General features: G+C 35.9%; 1 protein-coding gene across 3 annotated transcripts in view; it reads left to right on the forward strand.

The window, feature by feature from the left end:
* Positions 1-4,930: 4,930 nt before the first annotated feature.
* Positions 4,931-17,576, forward strand: part of LOC115962176 (kinesin-like protein KIN-7C, mitochondrial) — a 35,738-nt gene continuing 23,092 nt past the window's right edge. For 2 of the 3 annotated variants that reach the window (XM_031081065.1, XM_031081061.1), the window contains exons 1-12: positions 4,931-5,433; positions 5,541-5,638; positions 6,441-6,530; positions 7,005-7,057; positions 7,804-7,869; positions 7,954-8,007; positions 13,885-13,944; positions 15,286-15,364; positions 15,822-15,889; positions 16,962-17,024; positions 17,179-17,283; positions 17,436-17,540. In XM_031081065.1, coding sequence (XP_030936925.1) covers positions 5,135-5,433; positions 5,541-5,638; positions 6,441-6,530; positions 7,005-7,057; positions 7,804-7,869; positions 7,954-8,007; positions 13,885-13,944; positions 15,286-15,364; positions 15,822-15,889; positions 16,962-17,024; positions 17,179-17,283; positions 17,436-17,540 — 1,140 coding nt within the window. In that variant the 5' untranslated portion in view covers positions 4,931-5,134. The remainder of the gene's footprint in view (positions 5,434-5,540; positions 5,639-6,440; positions 6,531-7,004; positions 7,058-7,803; positions 7,870-7,953; positions 8,008-13,884; positions 13,945-15,285; positions 15,365-15,821; positions 15,890-16,961; positions 17,025-17,178; positions 17,284-17,435; positions 17,541-17,576) is intronic. The other variant, XM_031081062.1, reaches the window with a different exon arrangement.

Genomic DNA, 17,576 nt, shown 5'->3' on the forward strand with positions numbered 1-17,576 from the left:
GTTTAGTTTGTGTTGTATATGTATATATAAAACAGGTTGTGTATATATATATATCTATGCCAAAAAGTGCTTATTGGTCGAAAATATGCCTATTGAATGAAAACGTGCCTATTTACCTAAAACGTTTATATTGGCCGAAATGTGCATATTGAATGAAAATGTGCCTACCAAAAAGTGTTTATTGAAATGTCATAACCATTCATATTGGATATACCAAAAGGTGCCTATTGACCGAAAATATGCCTATTGGTTGAAAATATGCCAATTGAATGAAATGGTGCCTACCAAAAGGTGTATATTGAAATGTCATTACCCTTCATATTAGATATACCGAAAGGTGCTTATTAGCTGAAAATGTGTCTATTGAAGGAAAAGGTGTCTATTAATCGAAAATGTGCATATTGAATGAAATGGTGCCCACCAAAAGGTGTATATTGAAATGTCATTACCCTTCATTTTAGATATACTAAAATGTGCTTATTAAACGAAAAAAGGTGCTTATTAGCTGAAAATGTGTTTATTTAATGAAAATGTGCCAATTAAATGAAAAGGTGTCTATTGAAGGAAAATGTGTATATTTAGGCTGTGTTTGGTTAATGTAAAACGTTTTCTGGAAAATACATATTTTCCGGAAAATGCTAATTTCCTGAAAAGGAAAATGTTTCCATAGTGTTTGGTTGCACTTCAAAAAAATTTTCGGAAAATATTTTCTGGTATTTGGAAAAGAAGAAGGAAAACACAAATTCAGAAAAACACAAGCCACAACCCAGAAAAAAATCATCCACGACGACAAATTCAGTCCGACGACCGCGCTGTCGATCGCGATCGACGACGCGATCGCAATCTCGCCTTCTTCGCAAGATCGTGATCCACAGCGCGATCGCGATCTCGCGAATCACGGCACGATCGCGATCGACGCTTAGCAATCGGCGGCGCGGACTGGAGCTCAACTGGGTTCGCCGGCAATCATCAGACTGGACTGGAGCTCGCCTTCCTCACGCGCGCTCGCTCTCTCCCTTTTTCCGGAATTCATTTGAAGTGAATATAGGAACGGAAATTCATTTCCGTGGTCAAAGCCTTTTTTTTTCAGTCAACGGATTTCAATTTCCGGAAAATAGAATTTTCCAAACCAACCAAACACACCTATTTTCCGGAAAATCATTTCCGGAATCACTTTGAAGTCGATTCAAACGCAGCCTTAATGAAAAAAGGTGTCTATTAATCGAAAATGTGTCTATTGAAAAATTAAAATTCACAATTGTTCGGTGTTTTTAAATGTATATGTGGCATTAATTTATGTAGTCATGTGACGCAATAAGGAGCAGTCAACAAAAAGTTAAACGTTTCGGTTTTATATTATATATAGATATAAATATGTAAAATCCAATGCACAAGTCAAGACCAATCAAATAGGGTTCAAATCAACAAAAATTGTAGATGTTTTAAGCAAAACTAGGAAAGTGTGTCTATTATGTTCATTCTACACATCAAACATAATGGGATATATATCGTTTCCCCTTACCATGCTTAATTTTTTAATTTTTTTTATAGAGTTTCAACTTATGGCGTTCGTTCCTGATGATAACTCTTTATCATCAGATTAAGACACAAATCGATTTTTTGTATAGGCGGGGATTGAGGTAACTATTCCCATCCCTTCTCCATTGCTTCCCTTGTATAGAGCCATTGTAGCTTTGTAAAAACTCAGTTCCAACATCCATCTAATTGATTTATTTTCCTTGAAGAGTTACAGTGATTATACACATGAAGAGCTATTTTAGCTTTGTAAACAAATTTTTATACTAAACGATTTGAACAAAACAATTAAATATTTAATTTGTCCATTTCTCGCCCAAACTCTCTCTTTACTTGGTAGAGTTGGATAGCTAAAGGGACGAGGATGATGACGCGATGCAACAGTGGAGGAATGAGGACAACAACACGATGTGGCAGTGGAGGGATAAGGACTATGACGAGGTGGTGGACAATTGAGTACAATGACGTGACAAAGGAGATGCATGATTTGATTTTATGGTTTTTTGATGTTGTGTTTTGATATGTTGAATTGTGGTATTGGATGTAAAGGGATATGATTTGTAAGTGCTTTAATTTGTTGATTTGTGGTGTTCGATGTAAAGGGATATGGTTTTTTGGTGTTGATGCGTGAAATTGATTTTGTTAAATTCATGTTTTGTTGGCTTAAGTTCATAACAAAATTAATTGTATTTTATTCTCTTGTTTTTATGTATTTTTACGGGCAAAATTGTATTTAGGGTAAAATGTACTTAAGTCTAGTTAATGTTGGTCAAAGTTGTTGGAAGAGGAACTTGCGACATGCATTGCTTGCGAAAAAGAACATGTGGCATATAAAATGAGGAACCTTTATTTGTGCATATTTCAATCTACTCATGACCTAGCAAGCTTGTACCTAGCTCGCAACTTGCATAAAGACATAATTTTAGACAATTTTTTTTGCACATTGAGCCATCTTATTCATATAAACAAACACTCACACATGGCCTCAAAGAAAACTCTCACGTTCTCTCTTCTCCATTTGTCTCATCATTGATATATCCTTGAAATAAATTTGTAACATTTACCTCCATCACTAAAAATAAAGCGTTGTGAGCTTTTCTACCCAAAAAAAAAAAAAAAAAAAAGTGTTGTGAGCTTTTCAAATGGCATAAAAACATTTGGAGCATAATCTACAAATCCGAGAAAATTGGTGGCTTACCATTGATGACTTAACTTGGTGATTCTAGAAACTAATTGAAGAAAGGACTAGACGAAATTGATTGCTATCTAGAACTTGGATGTCTCGAATACTTAAGAGGATATAGACTTTGAGGGTTTATAGTCATCCACTTACTGCAACTATTCATACTAGTTGAAGTTTTTAAATGGTGTGGTGTCGGCGAAGAGGTTTTCCAATAGGGGCTCTAGTCTCCTTTTCAATAACATGTCTTGATGTTATCATGTGATTTTCATTCTTTATTCCACTTTTTTCATATTGCTTTGTTTATGTTTTAGTTTGTGTTTACATATGCATGCAATATGAAATTTGGTTAATCACTTATGTTTGGAGTAATTGCTATTTTATGATTAAAAAGCGATTAAGCCGTAAAATTTGATTTGGGGGTCTAAATAATGTGCTAGGTTGTTATTAGCATTTCTAAGATTTGGGTTTTGTGTGTGATTGGGTGATTTTGGGGGAAAATAAGTAGGTTAATAGATCAAGTGGATAAATTTTGAGAAAAAAGGTAGGTGGGTAATATATTGAGAGAGAGAGAGAGAATTAAATAAGTAAACAATATAATTTTAATGAAATAGAGAAAATAATACAGTTTTTTTTTTTGAAAGTATATTTAAAAAAAAAAGGTCGTTAAAATAGAAAATTGATTTTTTTTCTCTTCATTTTGGGTGAGAAAAGTAAGAAATTGTTAGAGATGCTTATAGTCTATACTCTCATATATTTCCAAATTTCCGAACACACTGTAGGTATTGGTTTGAATTAGATTAATTAAATACACCACAAAAGTTGAGATTTTACCTATCAAATAAAAACCCACACCAAACTGAAGGGATTGGTACTTGACAAATTTGACCAAATCTAGATTATGATAAAAACATATATTTAGTAAACCTCTGATCACATTAATGGCCACTTTGAACTTTGTTGGTCTAATAAAGATGATCTATAGCAGGAACATTGAGCTAGTAAGAGTATGAAGATAATGTTTATGTATATTATGCTTTGAATAAGGCAATAGAGGTTACAAAAAGCAAATATAGGGTTACAACTCAGGTTCAAACAATTTGTCTATGCCTACTTTGGTAACCTGTACAAATTGGTCTTATCGGAGACATTTCCTAATAAATATTAAGTATATCAATTTCAAGGTGTTACCAAAGTTGGCATAATAAAATGGTTCAAAACACCAATCATTATTTATTATTTATTTTATTGAAATTGTTCAAAACACCAACTTTGTAAGGAGAGTCTTGATATCTCATTTCATTATGTATTGGCCTAAAATTTAATAACGTCTAATCGAACAAATTCCAACCCCTTGTTAAGCTAAAAGAGTTACATTTTACTAAGGAAGAAGAGTTACAAATGACTTGTTAAGTGTTCAATTCTCGTTAAGCTTTTTTCTTAATTTATTCAATAATTTGATAAGTGAGGGAGCTAGAGAGAGGATATTTGAGTTTTGCACATGTATCTTGGAAATACGAAGAGCTATTGGTTGGACTAGAAGGACAAATTTTTGTTACAAAATTGGTTGTAGTCTTGGGCTACAACCTTATTCAATATATTTTTATTAGATGTAAATTTTGACAAATCCACCATTGGATTACATCTTCTTCTAAAATTCTCAATACTTGCAAAAATTCTAGAAAATTAAAGATCAATAACTATATCATCAATAAATTGTTTAAATTACAAGTTTGCGTAACTTAAAATTATGCATAAAATACAAATTTATAAATCGTATAGTAAATAATATTTGATTGACATTTGACATGTGTATTAAGAGTATAAATAACATATAATTTAATAGTTAGATTTTTAAAATATGTAATAATGTTTATTTATTACCTAAGATTATATATTTATATCATTAAGTTATAACCAATTTTATAATTAAATTTTCATCGAAATAGAACCCTCAGCTTTATTTGGTTTATTTTTAAACTTTTAAATTTTATTTTTTAATTGCAACTATATTTGTAAACTATTCTTGCTAGCTTAAAAAAGGAAAAAAGAAGGTCTGTACACAAAATGTGGGACCCAAAATTTCAAATTCCAACCAGAAAAACAAAAGAAAAAAAGAGAAAGGCATGGTCATATTCGACATTCCACCCCAACTGAAAAAAACAAAAAAAGAAGCAAAACTAGAGTGGAGAGAGAGAGAGGAGACAAAATTCAAAGCACCAATAGTAAATAAATTAGAGGCCGCTCGCATTGGTTTTGGAGGGAGCCACTAGTCAATAGTTAGCTGCTGCTGCCTGCCTGCCAGCCTTCATCACTGTCCCAAGCTGCATTTCCTTGGCCGGCATGTGACTTTTCTCTTCTCTTCTCTCCTTTCTTATACTCCCTCACTCTCTCTCTCTCTCTCTCTCTACAGTTCCAATGTCCGCCGCGTCTAGCTCCACCACCAGGTCCCAGAGATCCACCTCCTCCATCTCCCCCTTCCGCTCCCGGAAATCCCCGGCGCCACCGCCTCCTTATACTAAGCCCACCGCAGCACGGCCCGTCACTCCCTCCTCCTCCACCTCGTCTCGGCCGCCTTCCAAGCTCTCGGTTTCTCCGGCGGCCTCGGCTAGTCCGAACCCGAGTCCGAGCCCGCCCACTCCCACACTTGAACGCCCCATCGATGTAAACAAGTCCAAGGAGAATGTCACCGTTACAGTCAGGTTTCGACCCCTCAGGTAGTTTACATTACTGCAACCTTCTTATTTTCTCTTGATTGGTCTGTTACCGAGTTGCTAGGTGACAGCCAGGGAGCTTAGTTTTGTGAATTTTTGGTTCTGAACAGTGCTAGGGAGATTAACAAAGGGGACGAGATAGCTTGGTACGCAGATGGGGATTATACAGTGCGGAACGAGTACAATTCTTCCATTACTTATGGTTTTGGTCAGTACCATAAATAACCATTCATTTTTTCTCTGTCAATTTGTCTCTCTAATTAATGTCTAAGTTTGAAAAGTGTAAATAGGCACAAACATATTTTGGTACTTAAAATTTGGGTTATAAGTTTAGTCTGCGTTTGGATACAGGCTGAAAACAATAAATTTTTTTAACTGTTTGATACTGTTCAGTACTGTTCATTAACCTAAAATGGCCAATGAATAGTGCATAACGCGCTGGACTTAAAAAAAACGCCTAAAACGCGAATGCAGCCGCACTACCCAAACGAACCTTTGAAATTTGAAAAGTTCAATTTAGTCCTCACAAAATCATAAAGGCACCAAATTAGCCTTTTGGTAGCTTTACTGTTATAATTCTTGCTTATGTGGCAAAATTCAACAAAATCACACGACCCTTTGTTATTACAATATGTGCATTTGCATCAGCTCATGCAAAACACCCCACTTCTATGATTTTTTAGGCCTAAAATAGAACCTGACCCAAAGTTCAGTGACCATACGCGCGTGCGCGCGCGCGTGCACATATGTATGTATGTATGTTGCATTGGACTTGTTCTTGCCTTATGAGTGTTGGAACTACGTGTCTGTTTTCAAGTTATATGCTGCATTGGTTATAAATATCCAAAAAGAGAAGAAGAAGAGTGTATTATTTGGTAAATGCCATATTTCTAAGAAAACTTGTTTTGTAAGGTTTGCTATATATTGCTTTGCTTATTTTAAAAGTGCTTAGAGTTAGTTAGTGGTTTCCTATATTCATTTTTTGGAAATTTATTTTCTGCGTGCTGCAGATAGGGTGTTTGGTCCAGCAACAACAACACGCCATGTTTACGATGTTGCTGCTCAGCAAGTTGTTAGTGGTGTAATGCAAGGGATTAACGGTAAGTACTTGACATCATTGAATTTAAAAGAATGTACTGTGAAGTCTGTTATGTATGCCTTTGGAAAGTTATCATTACCTGGAATTGGATACATATAGAACTACAGCTTCTATATGTTAAATATGCACAGCATTAGATTTTCTACGTGATTTTTTTTTTTTTTGCTGCTAAATATCAGAGTTGTTTCTCCTTTGAGCTAGTGGCTGGCAGGACCCATTTATTTAATATCGGACGTTTTTGCAGAAATAGGGATCAATTATCATTGTTGGGGAACTAGATTTTGGTCCCAGCATTGCCTAACTTACTTAGAAAGAGTTATGATTTTAAGCCAATGCAATATTGTAGGTTGGGTTATATTGAATCACAGTAACATTTTGTTTCATATTTTAAGAATTAAATGAGTTTACTTTGAAAATTTTGTATGTTTCATGATGTACTCGGTGGTTGGCTGATAATTGCGCTCTTTTTACACAGGTACAGTGTTTGCCTATGGTGTTACTAGTAGTGGCAAGACTCACACTATGCATGTAAGTTATTGAGTGTCTCTCATCTGTAGTGTCTGGCCTCAACATGTTCATTGGCCTGTTTTCATGAGCTTCGTGAGAGCCAGATGTTTCTTGATTGTATGTCCTGCAAACTATGGTTGCCCTTAGATTGACATATTGATATCCACTCACATATGAAGTCAGTGTTTCCATGTTTTGCGTAGCTTGCTTAGTTGGACAACCGTTTTCCTACAAACTGGTTTACTTTCCATCAAATCCTTATTTATTAAAAAAAAGAAGAGAATTTCCATCAAATTCTATATTGCCCTAAGTAACAAGCATGATCCATTGGTGATTGCAAGAAATTTGATAAAGTATACTTGACAAAGGTAAAATTAAAAAGTTTCTTTGATAAATTAATTAGTATTGTCTGACTGCAATCATTTAGGTAGCACTACAGGTTATTCTTCCTCAAGACTTTTCAAGATGCACCCTTACTTTAGTGCACCTAAATAGTCCCTCAATATAAAGCAAAGATCATGATCTTGAAAATTATTAATAAAAGTAGAAATGAGTTCCCTTGATCTTTGTGATAGGAGTTTTGTTCTTTGTACAAATACTTCTTCCAATTTTGTTTAGGCATATGTGTCTGGATGATGTGTGATTGAAAATAGTTTAAATCTCTAATCTAATTAGTTCAAGATCATTCAAATATAATTTAAAGTTTTACTATTTCTCAGTGCTTGCAAGTATAAAGTACAAACTTGTACATTTCTTTTTGTATTTAGGGGGAGCAAAAGTCACCTGGAATTATTCCATTGGCAGTGAAGGATGTCTTCGGAATTATACAAGAGGTAATACCTTAGTTTGTAGTAAGGTTAATATGAAATGATATTATCTATTTGCTTCTAAAAAAAACCCTGATCATTATATTTCAGACACCTGGACGTGAGTTTCTTCTCCGAGTCTCGTATCTCGAAATTTACAATGAGGTCAGCCTTATCTCCCATTTAATAAGAATCTTATGACTTTTTGAATGTTCTCATAGCTATGTTTGTAAAGATTCTTCATTGGGAGAGATTCAAGTGCTGTAGAACCTTCAAAGTTGAGGATTTTAATTGACAAATGAAAGAAGAAGTCAAACATTTTTATGACATATTTTGGGTGCGTTTGGGAAGCGCGTTTTGCGCTTCCCACGTCCGCATCTACGTTTCTTTCCTTTTTTTTTTTTTTTTTTTTTTAAGACTAGCGCCTGGTGCACTGTTCATGGGACATGAACAATGCACCAAGACATATGAACAGTAAAAAAAGAGTGAACAATAAATTTTTTATTATTTTTTTTATTGTTTTCAGTTTTCAGCAAAATAAGTTGTATCTAAACAGATCCTTTATCTATCATGTTGAAGATGCTGTTCATTCTTCTTAAGGGAATATGGCACAAGGAATTATGTTCCTTTATTTATATCATGGGTAATTGAGCCTTAATTAATCAATAGTTGGTAATCATATGCCATTGATAATCTTGAAAAATATATTTTTTAAGGTTAGTCAATTTAACCTAACACATTGACTCAAGACAAAACCAAAATGGATGTAACAACAAAATTGAAAGAACATAAAATAAAAAGATATATAACCTGGGAATCAGCACTTTAGGTTGGCTGGAGTCACCACAAAGCTATTGGAAAAATTCCATGAGAATTGTTATTAATCAATCTAACTGTGTAACAAAATTTAACCCTTTGTTCCTTGAACAGATTACCAAACTTATTATCCTAGTAGGAATAGAAAATAACTTTACTACCCTAGTAGGAAAAGATTTGAACTCCTAAATCAAATGGGAGAAGAAAACAACCAATTACACAAATAAATCCCAAACATTAAGTTTTTGGGCTTAGGTCTTTAGGACAAATTAATAGTAAGCTCCATCCATAAGGCTACAAGTTGGGCCATCTTCTTTTTATGTCTATACTTATAGGATTCCGTAATTGGGGTCCTATATCTTGTGTCCGCAGAAACTCCCCTATGGTAGGAAGAACTTGACTATGTCAAGTGTGACCCTTGGTAGCCTAAGAAGCACGTACATGGCAAAATGGGTTGTGTCTTCTTGTTGGACATGAACATGCCTTAGACCCGGCTGCTTACATGTTTGTGGAGTGTTCAGAAAAACAGAACTTTGATTTAATAATTGGGACATGACATGGACATGTCTTAGACATGATCATGATGCAGTTGACAAAAAAAGAAAAAAAAAATTGATTGACTAAAAACTTCAAGCATGTTTATCTCTCTCACTTAGTCCATATGTGCCGTGCACTTTAGTGTTTTCTCTCTCTCTCCCCTCTATTTCGCATTGGCACCATTACCTGACCCATCAGCCGCTCTTGGCCATAGATCTGCTTTCTCTTTGTTAGATTGTACCAACTCCCTTGTGGTTGGAAGTAGGGGTGTTCATTAGCCGGTGCGGGGCGGGTTATTGGCCTTTTTTTTCACTGAACCATAGTGGTCGGTTTCCCCCCTCACTCACCGGCACTGTTGAAGACCGCCTAAGGTCGGTTCTCCGGCAACATTGGTGGCAGTTTTCATTGGATCGGAAGTCGGTTGCATTGGCTTCTGCCAAGAGAGAGAGAGAGAGAGAGAGATCTAAATTCTAAACCCAAAAATCTAAGATCTAAATCCACATATCGAAGATCTCAACCCAAAAATCCAAGATCTAAACTCCAAAATCTAAGTTTTTTAAAACAAAACCCTAGATCTATACACCAAAACCCACATCAGATTTGCTTCGATTACAACGAGAGGGAGAAAGAATTGGCACTTGGTTAGGCAATGGTAGAGAGATGAACCATTGGTTGAGCTTTGACAAAGAGATTTGGCACCTAGGGTAGTGATAAAGGTTAGGGTTTTTTTGTGGGTTCTTAACACCTAGATTGTTGGACTCACCAGTCGCCACTGAGTTGAGAATTTTGAATCCAAAAATGCCACTAAGAGAGTTGAGAGTTTTGTATCCAAAAATGAAAATGAGAGGGTAGAGAGATAGAAATCTAATAATATACATGTATAGGTTGGTCGGTTTGGTGGATGTGGGAATCCATGAACCATTACTGATGAGCTCACTGAATTGGCGTCAAAGCGACCAGACTTCTTCGATCACTAGCAGTGGCTTTGTTGGCTGGCCTAGGTAGTGGTGCAAGCGGTTTGGTGGCGGCTCGGAGGGTCGGGGCGAATCGTTTACTGAACAACCCTAATGGGAAGAACTCGACTGTGTTGAGTGGGACTCTTGGCAGCCTAAGAATGGCAAAATGGGTTGTCTTTGTGTTGGACATGGACATGCCTCAAAGACGGTTGATTGCATGTTTGTGGAGTGTTTGAATAAAAGGACTTTTATTTAATAATTGGGACATGACATGGACATGTCTTAGACAAGATTGTGATATGGTAGACAATGATTGAATTTAGGACCTCCTGCTTTGATGCATGTTAAATTACCGATTATTCCAAAAACTTAAGCTATTGGAATGTGTTAAATTTAATCATTTAACCACATAGTTTTAACACCCCCTCACGTGTTAAATTACCAATTGTCCCAAAAGCTTGATATCGTGTTAAATTACCGATTCTCCCAAAAACTTAAGCTATTAGGAGATGGTAAATTTGATCGTTTAACAAATCCGCTTTCTCTTTGTTAGATTGGTGACTTATCAACCCCATCATGCCTAATTGCCAATCAAGTAAAGACTAGTTGGATTCTCATGATTAGAAAGCTAACCTAGGGTATCAGTCATATGATTAGTTGCTCTTGAGTAAATGACCCAAGGTTCCTAGGTGTCAAAACAAACAATGGGAGTAGCCGTCTGAACTAGAGTAGCAGTAGAAGATGTAGCGGAATGAGTCTACAAAGACATAAGGCGATGGTATTATTCCCTAGGAATTGGAGTTGCCCAAGTAGTGGAGTTTGGCTTAAGAGATTGTGAAGCATTTTCCTACTCTGAAGATTGACTGGATGACTTGTAGATTTCCTATGAAGATACCAACAAAAGTCTTGCATGACATGGACACGTGTCACACCAGGGGTTTTGAAGTGTCTGCTTCTTAGGCTTTGATACACTCTGGACGATCAATTGAAATTGGAGTCATTTAATTAGTCAAATTCGACCAAGAATGTATGACACTTGTAAGTTGCAAGGGTGGTTCTGTGGCTATGCATTCAAAACTTATAAACAACTTAATTAGTCAAATTTGACCAAGCATGTACGATGGTTGCAAGTAGCAAGAGTGGTTTTGTGACTCTGCATTAAAACTTCTTATGCATAACTGCATCATTCTTCTGCATATAGTATAAACATTTGTCATCATTGATTACAACAGGGATTTTCTCCGTACCTTGGGCTCAAATCTACTTCCCATTGAAAACGGAGATCATATACGATGGAAGTTGACAAAGAATGGGGACTTTGATATTCGATCGTTCTACAATAAGTTGAGAAGTCACTTGCCCATTATTTTCCCTTGGAAAGGTGTTTGGAAGGTTGAGGCTCCTCGGCGTGTTTCCTTCTTTGTGTGGACTGCTGTATGGGATAGGATCCTTACAGGTGATAATTTGAGGGGTAGATGGGATTTTGTCGACCGGTGTATCATGTGTTGCAGTAATGGGGAGGCGATGGATCATTTATTATTACATTGTGGAAAGGCTTATCGGTTGTGGAGTTTGGTGTTTAGATCTTTTGGGTTTTCTTGGTTTTTGCCAAGATCAGTTGCGGATACTCTATTTGGTTGGTGGAACTGGCCTAGAAAGCATTTGTCTAGCATTTGGAATTTAGCCCCTTTATGCTTGATGTGATGTCTTTGGAGGGAGCGAAATAGGAGGACGTTTGAGGACATGGATAGTTTAGATGACCAGCTTTTAGCCGCTTTTAGTGGCACTTTGTTTGACTGGTCTAGGGCTTGGAGACTCACCTCTAGTGATTCTCTCCCTATGTTCCTTAGCTCTCTCTTGTGTACTTAGTTTTTTTTCCTTTCTTTCCCTTTACACTCTTTGTATTTTTCTCCTTGCCTTATGTTTTTCTGCATAAGGTGGTATTTCTGAATATAAATCTCTATTACCTGTCAAAAAAAAAAAAATTTTTTTTTTTTGCTACTTCAATCCTGAAATGGCTTTAGGGTCATATTTTGGTCCTTTAATGCATTAAATGAGGTTTATTGGCGTGTTTCCTTCTTTGTGTGGACTGTTGTATGGGATAGAATCCTTATAGGTGACAATTTGAGGGGTAAAGCGATGCTTTTTATTGATTGGTGTATCATGTGCCTTTGTAATGGGGAGACGGTGGATCATTTGTTACTTCATTGTGGTAAGGCTTATCAGTTGTGGAGTTTGGTATTTAGATCTTTTGGGATTTCTTTGGTCTTGCCAAGATTGGTTGCGAATACTCTATTTGGTTGGTGGAATTGGCCTGGAAAGCATGTGTCTAGCATTTGGAATTTAGCTCCATTATGCTTGATGTGGTGTCTTTGGAGGGAGCGAAATAGGAGGACGTTTGAGGACAGGGAAAGTTTGGATGACCAACTATTGGCTTTTTTCAGTGGCTCTCTGTTTGACTGGTCTAGGACTTGGGGACTCACCTCTAGTGATTCTCTCCCTTTGTTCCTTAGCTCTCTCCTGTGTAATTAGTATCTTTTCCTTTCTTTTTTCTTTCCCTTTGTACTTTTCACTCTGCCTTATGTTTTTCTGCATAAGGTAGTGTTCTTGAATGTATATCTTTATTACTTATCAAAAAAAAAAAAAATCATTGATTACAACAACCACCTAGCCTTAGACTTAAAATTTTAGGATCGGTTATGGATCCTCAACAGACTACTTAGGGTGTCTATATGTATTCTTTTCTGCCATTTTATTCTATCCAAAGTCATTCTTTTATTACTTTCTTAATTGATATATCCTTTTACTTCTATTAATGATATTTTTGGTCTTCCTTTACCTTTTTTTGTTCCCTCAACTTGAAGCAACTCACTCTTTCTCACTGGTGCATTAATCGTTGTCCTTTAAACATGAACAAACCATCTAAAGTTACTCTCCCTCATCTTTTTATCAATAGGGGCCACCCTTATTTTTAAAGGAATTTTCTCATTTCAAATCCTACCTTTCCATATATTTTCCCTTATCTATCTAAAGTTCTCATTTTAACTACACTCATTTTATGGATTATTGATCCAAGATATCGAAAATTCTTGCACTCAGGTATCTCTTGACCATAAAGTCTTATAGCCCCTTCAAGGAAAGAAATAGTTCTTTATTTGGAGCTTTGTTGTTGATATGAGTGCAAATTGGAGTTTGGGTTCAAGACCTACTGAGTGCGTGTGTAACTTGCCAATAATTTTTTTTACATAATTAATAATGATATCTGTTAAATTACAGATTGTCCAAAATCTTAAGATATTAGGATATGACGAATTTAATCACTTAATCATAATTCTAACACTCCCCTTGACGTGTGGGCCCAAACTCCCCCCCTTAATAAGTGGGGCCCAACATGTGAGAATTTTTTAAACATTTTTAGTGGGAGGTAGAGTGGAGACAATGATCAAACTGAGGACATTCTGGTTCTAATACCATTTTAAATTACTGACTGTCTTAAAAATTTAAGCTTTTGGGAGAATCAGCAATTTATCAATTTCGTCAATTTTACTCTGCTAGAATGTTTAGTTTGTAAAATATCTATTGGCTGTAGAATTTTTATTGAATAGATCAATTATAGTCAAAGCTCATCATTATGAAGTTTGAAGTCTCAAGTCTCAACATTAATGGAGAAAATGGTTTTGTGTTTTCACGATTTTTACTTATTGTTTTTTTTTACTGTTACCTTTCTTTACAGGTTATCAATGACTTGCTTGATCCTACAGGGCAGAACCTACGAATACGGGAGGATGCTCAGGTGCTTATAATAGAGTAGGAAGGTTAATGATTGTGAGCTTCTATGTGATTCTCTCCACATTTCACAACTTTGTTGTCAAACATGATAGCTGCTTCAAGAATCAATTCTCCCCCCACCCCCCCCAAAAAAACGCTTGTTACCTGAATGGTTTTTTTCCACTAGAGTCCATATATGAAATCTTTGAATGCTACTGGTATATTATAATTTTGGATGTGATATTCCATTATATTTTTGCATGCCAATTGAGCCATATCCCAGAGCTTAGGGTTCTATTTTCGTATGTAGTCAACTCATTACAGAAATTGGCTAGAGGATTCTCTTGTCTTTTACACCTAATGATAAGCAAGAAAATATTACAAATTAGAAGTAGATGCATAATGAGTTGACTTGAAGGTGAAGATATTTCTAATGGTCCTTCACATTTATTTCTGTGGAAAAGTATTTGGCGTGTGAAGGTTTCCACCAAAATAGTTTTTTTCAGGTGGACAGCTGCCAGAGGTAAGAGATTCTTACAATGGATAATCTTCGTTGGAAATATCTGTATTGTAGAGTGGTGTTGCATGCATGTGCAAGAGACGCGGGGAGTCTGCATGTCATTTTCTCCTTCATTGTGAGTTTGCATCTCATCTGTGGTCACTGGTGTTTTGTTTGTTTGGACTTCACTGGGCTATGCCCAAGAGGGTGATGGGGTTATTGGCTGGTTGGAAAGGAAGCTTTGGTAGACACCGAAGTGCTGATCTATGGGGGGCAGTTCCTTTGTGCCTTACGTGGACTATTTGGTGAGAATGCAACCAACATGTATTCGAAGGGGTTGGATGCTCGTCGGATTTGAAATTGCTTTTCTTATGTACTATGTATGATTGGATGGCTGCATTTTGTGGCCATTTGTTTTCCAATTTGGAGGAGTTTTTAGACATTTGTAATTTTCAGTGATTTTGTAGCCATCCTAGTATGCTTGTGTACATGGGGTGCATTTGATTTTCTTTTTGCAATAAAGTTTTACTTATTTAAAAAAAAAGATTCTCCTGAGCTTCCTGGAGTTCTAACCACAGTAACTTTAGTCAAGGTGTGACTGTGAACATGGCTTTTGGAAATAGGATGTATTTTATTTGTTTATTTTACACAGCCATGTAGTGAGCACAGAGTTAACTATTCTATATATCTATATATAGATAGGGCTTGTTTAAGTGATAAATGCTAGAAATCTACGAATTGGTGGATTCTTAAAATATTAATGTAAGTATGGTGTTAAAAATAGTAACCCTGACTCAGATTTGAACTTGCACCATCTATCTACTAAATGTTGAATCTTGTCAATTGAATGCATGTGTTTTTGGGCAGGGAACTTATGTTGAGGGAATCAAAGAAGAAGTTGTTCTATCCCCTGCTCATGCGCTTTCCTTGATAGCATCTGGGGAAGGTCTAATAATTGTACCTCTGCTTTCTTCTTTTCCATATGTTCTGTACCTGCAGTTGCCATTAGTATATTCAGTTTTCTCACCATGCACTCTGTGATTTCCTCATTGACACATCTTTGTTTATATATGTGCACATATTTTTTGTCTAGAAGTAATCTCTATGCTATCCCTGTATATGTCATGTATTTGATATACATGTGTTGATGTGTTTCTTTTTATTGGATTGGATGGCTGCTTTTCCCTCTTCCCACCACCTATTTTATCTTCATCAGTTAGCCCCAAGGGGTAGCAAAATTGGCTAGGGACCATACTTCATGAAGCGGTGGTCACTACTTCGAATCTTTACTTTGCCTCCTCTTGGGGCCTAACTCACTTTTCAAAATACGTGTATTTATCTTCATAAAGTGCTTGTTATTTGTGCATTTGAGCACCTTTTGACATATTATTTTGATATTACAGAGCACAGGCATGTAGGTTCTAATAATTTCAATCTACTTAGCAGTCGGAGCCACACCATATTTACCTTGGTAAATTTTTCTTTTAACTTCAAATATGATTTAAGTTTGAATGTGTACTTCTCCATATATTTGGCTATCTTTAGAAGTGAAGCTCTGCTTGAACCAAACTAGTAATTGCAAACAAAGAAAAGTTGATTTTATCTATACTTGTTCCCTTCAATCATAATTAAAAAGTTGTAGTAGCCCATTTGGTAATTTACTCAGAATTCATTTAGAAGCATTGAATTATATAATGGGAGAAGTGGTTTTGGATTTTTTTTTTCATTATATTTGAGAGATATATCAAGTTGTTACTTTCAGTGCTGGGTGTATCATAGTAGTTGAGAATAGTATTGTAGCATATAGAGGAGAAAGGGGATGATTAGATTGTCAATGTCCAAATGTCCAATTATGGAATTTTACTACTGGTTTGGAAGAAGATGGGATTTCCTTTTTTTTTTTCTTTGGTTTTTGTTTGTTGGGGGGGGGGGGGGGGGGAGTTGGGGCTGTGGAAGGAACTCTTATCAGCTGAACAATTTCTACCACCCATGAACAAAGGACTGCCTGGTCAATAAAATATCTTTAGTACCAGAATAAATTCATGCAGGTTGGGTCTTCATTTCACTTAAAATCTTCTGAGGAATTGATAATCTAGAGAGACGGAGCTGGAGTGAGTCACTCAACCAGTAACTTAACCACTTAAAGCAACTCAAAAGTGAGCTCAACATTAAATGGGCTCTACTATGGAGGAAACTTGACTGGGCCTTTAATTAAATAAAATAACATATTTCCAAGTATATTTTTCTTCAGACTCCCACATTCCTTCTGTAGTTCACACCAATGATTCATAATGTTGACGGCTTTTGTGAATCATATTTAACACTCTTGGTAAACAAAATTTGTTAGGCTTATTAAGTTGGATAAGCTTATATGGTGTTGCATGTTGAGAAATTTGGAATTTGTTTGTTACACTCTGATAGTCTACATCTTTAACCAATTAGGCTTTTGCAGTTGCTTCGTACTTAACTCATATGTATATATAAATAAATATTTCATTTATAATCTCATAGTTTGAGATTCTAATAACTTATTGTTTTATCAGACTATTGAAAGCAGCCCACGTGGTGAAAATCATGGTGAAGAAGATGTGTCCTTGTCCCAATTGGTAATATGTTGCTCATCTTAACTATTTAAAAATGGCTTGTCAACAGATATATACTTGATCTGACTCCCATGTGCAATGACGTATTTAAATACATTTTTAACTTTCTTTTACAATCTGGCACTGAGCTCTACATTAACTCAAGTTTCCCATGCAGCACTTAATTGATCTTGCAGGATCTGAAAGTTCTAAAACCGAAACTACTGGGTTGCGAAGGAAAGAGGGCTCATACATTAATAAAAGCCTACTAACTCTTGGAACTGTAAGATATTGCTGTTTTGCCTCTTGTTCATTTTCAGTGTTGTATGGTTTACAGCCAGTGTGTTTCCTGTTAGCATGATTGTTCCTTTTGGTCTTAAATAGTTTTTACTTAAAAATTTTCGAAATTAAAGCTCGATATTTTTCTCGTTGCAGGTGATTTCTAAACTAACAGATGAAAAGGCAACTCATATTCCCTATCGAGATTCAAAACTCACCCGTTTGTTGCAGTCATCCCTTAGTGGCCATGGACGGATCTCTGTAAGTTCGTACTTAATGTCTAGTATTCGCATAATT

The sequence above is a fragment of the Quercus lobata genome, chromosome 9, assembly GCF_001633185.2.
Source record: "Quercus lobata isolate SW786 chromosome 9, ValleyOak3.0 Primary Assembly, whole genome shotgun sequence".
In the NCBI taxonomy this organism is placed as follows: Eukaryota; Viridiplantae; Streptophyta; class Magnoliopsida; order Fagales; family Fagaceae; genus Quercus; species Quercus lobata.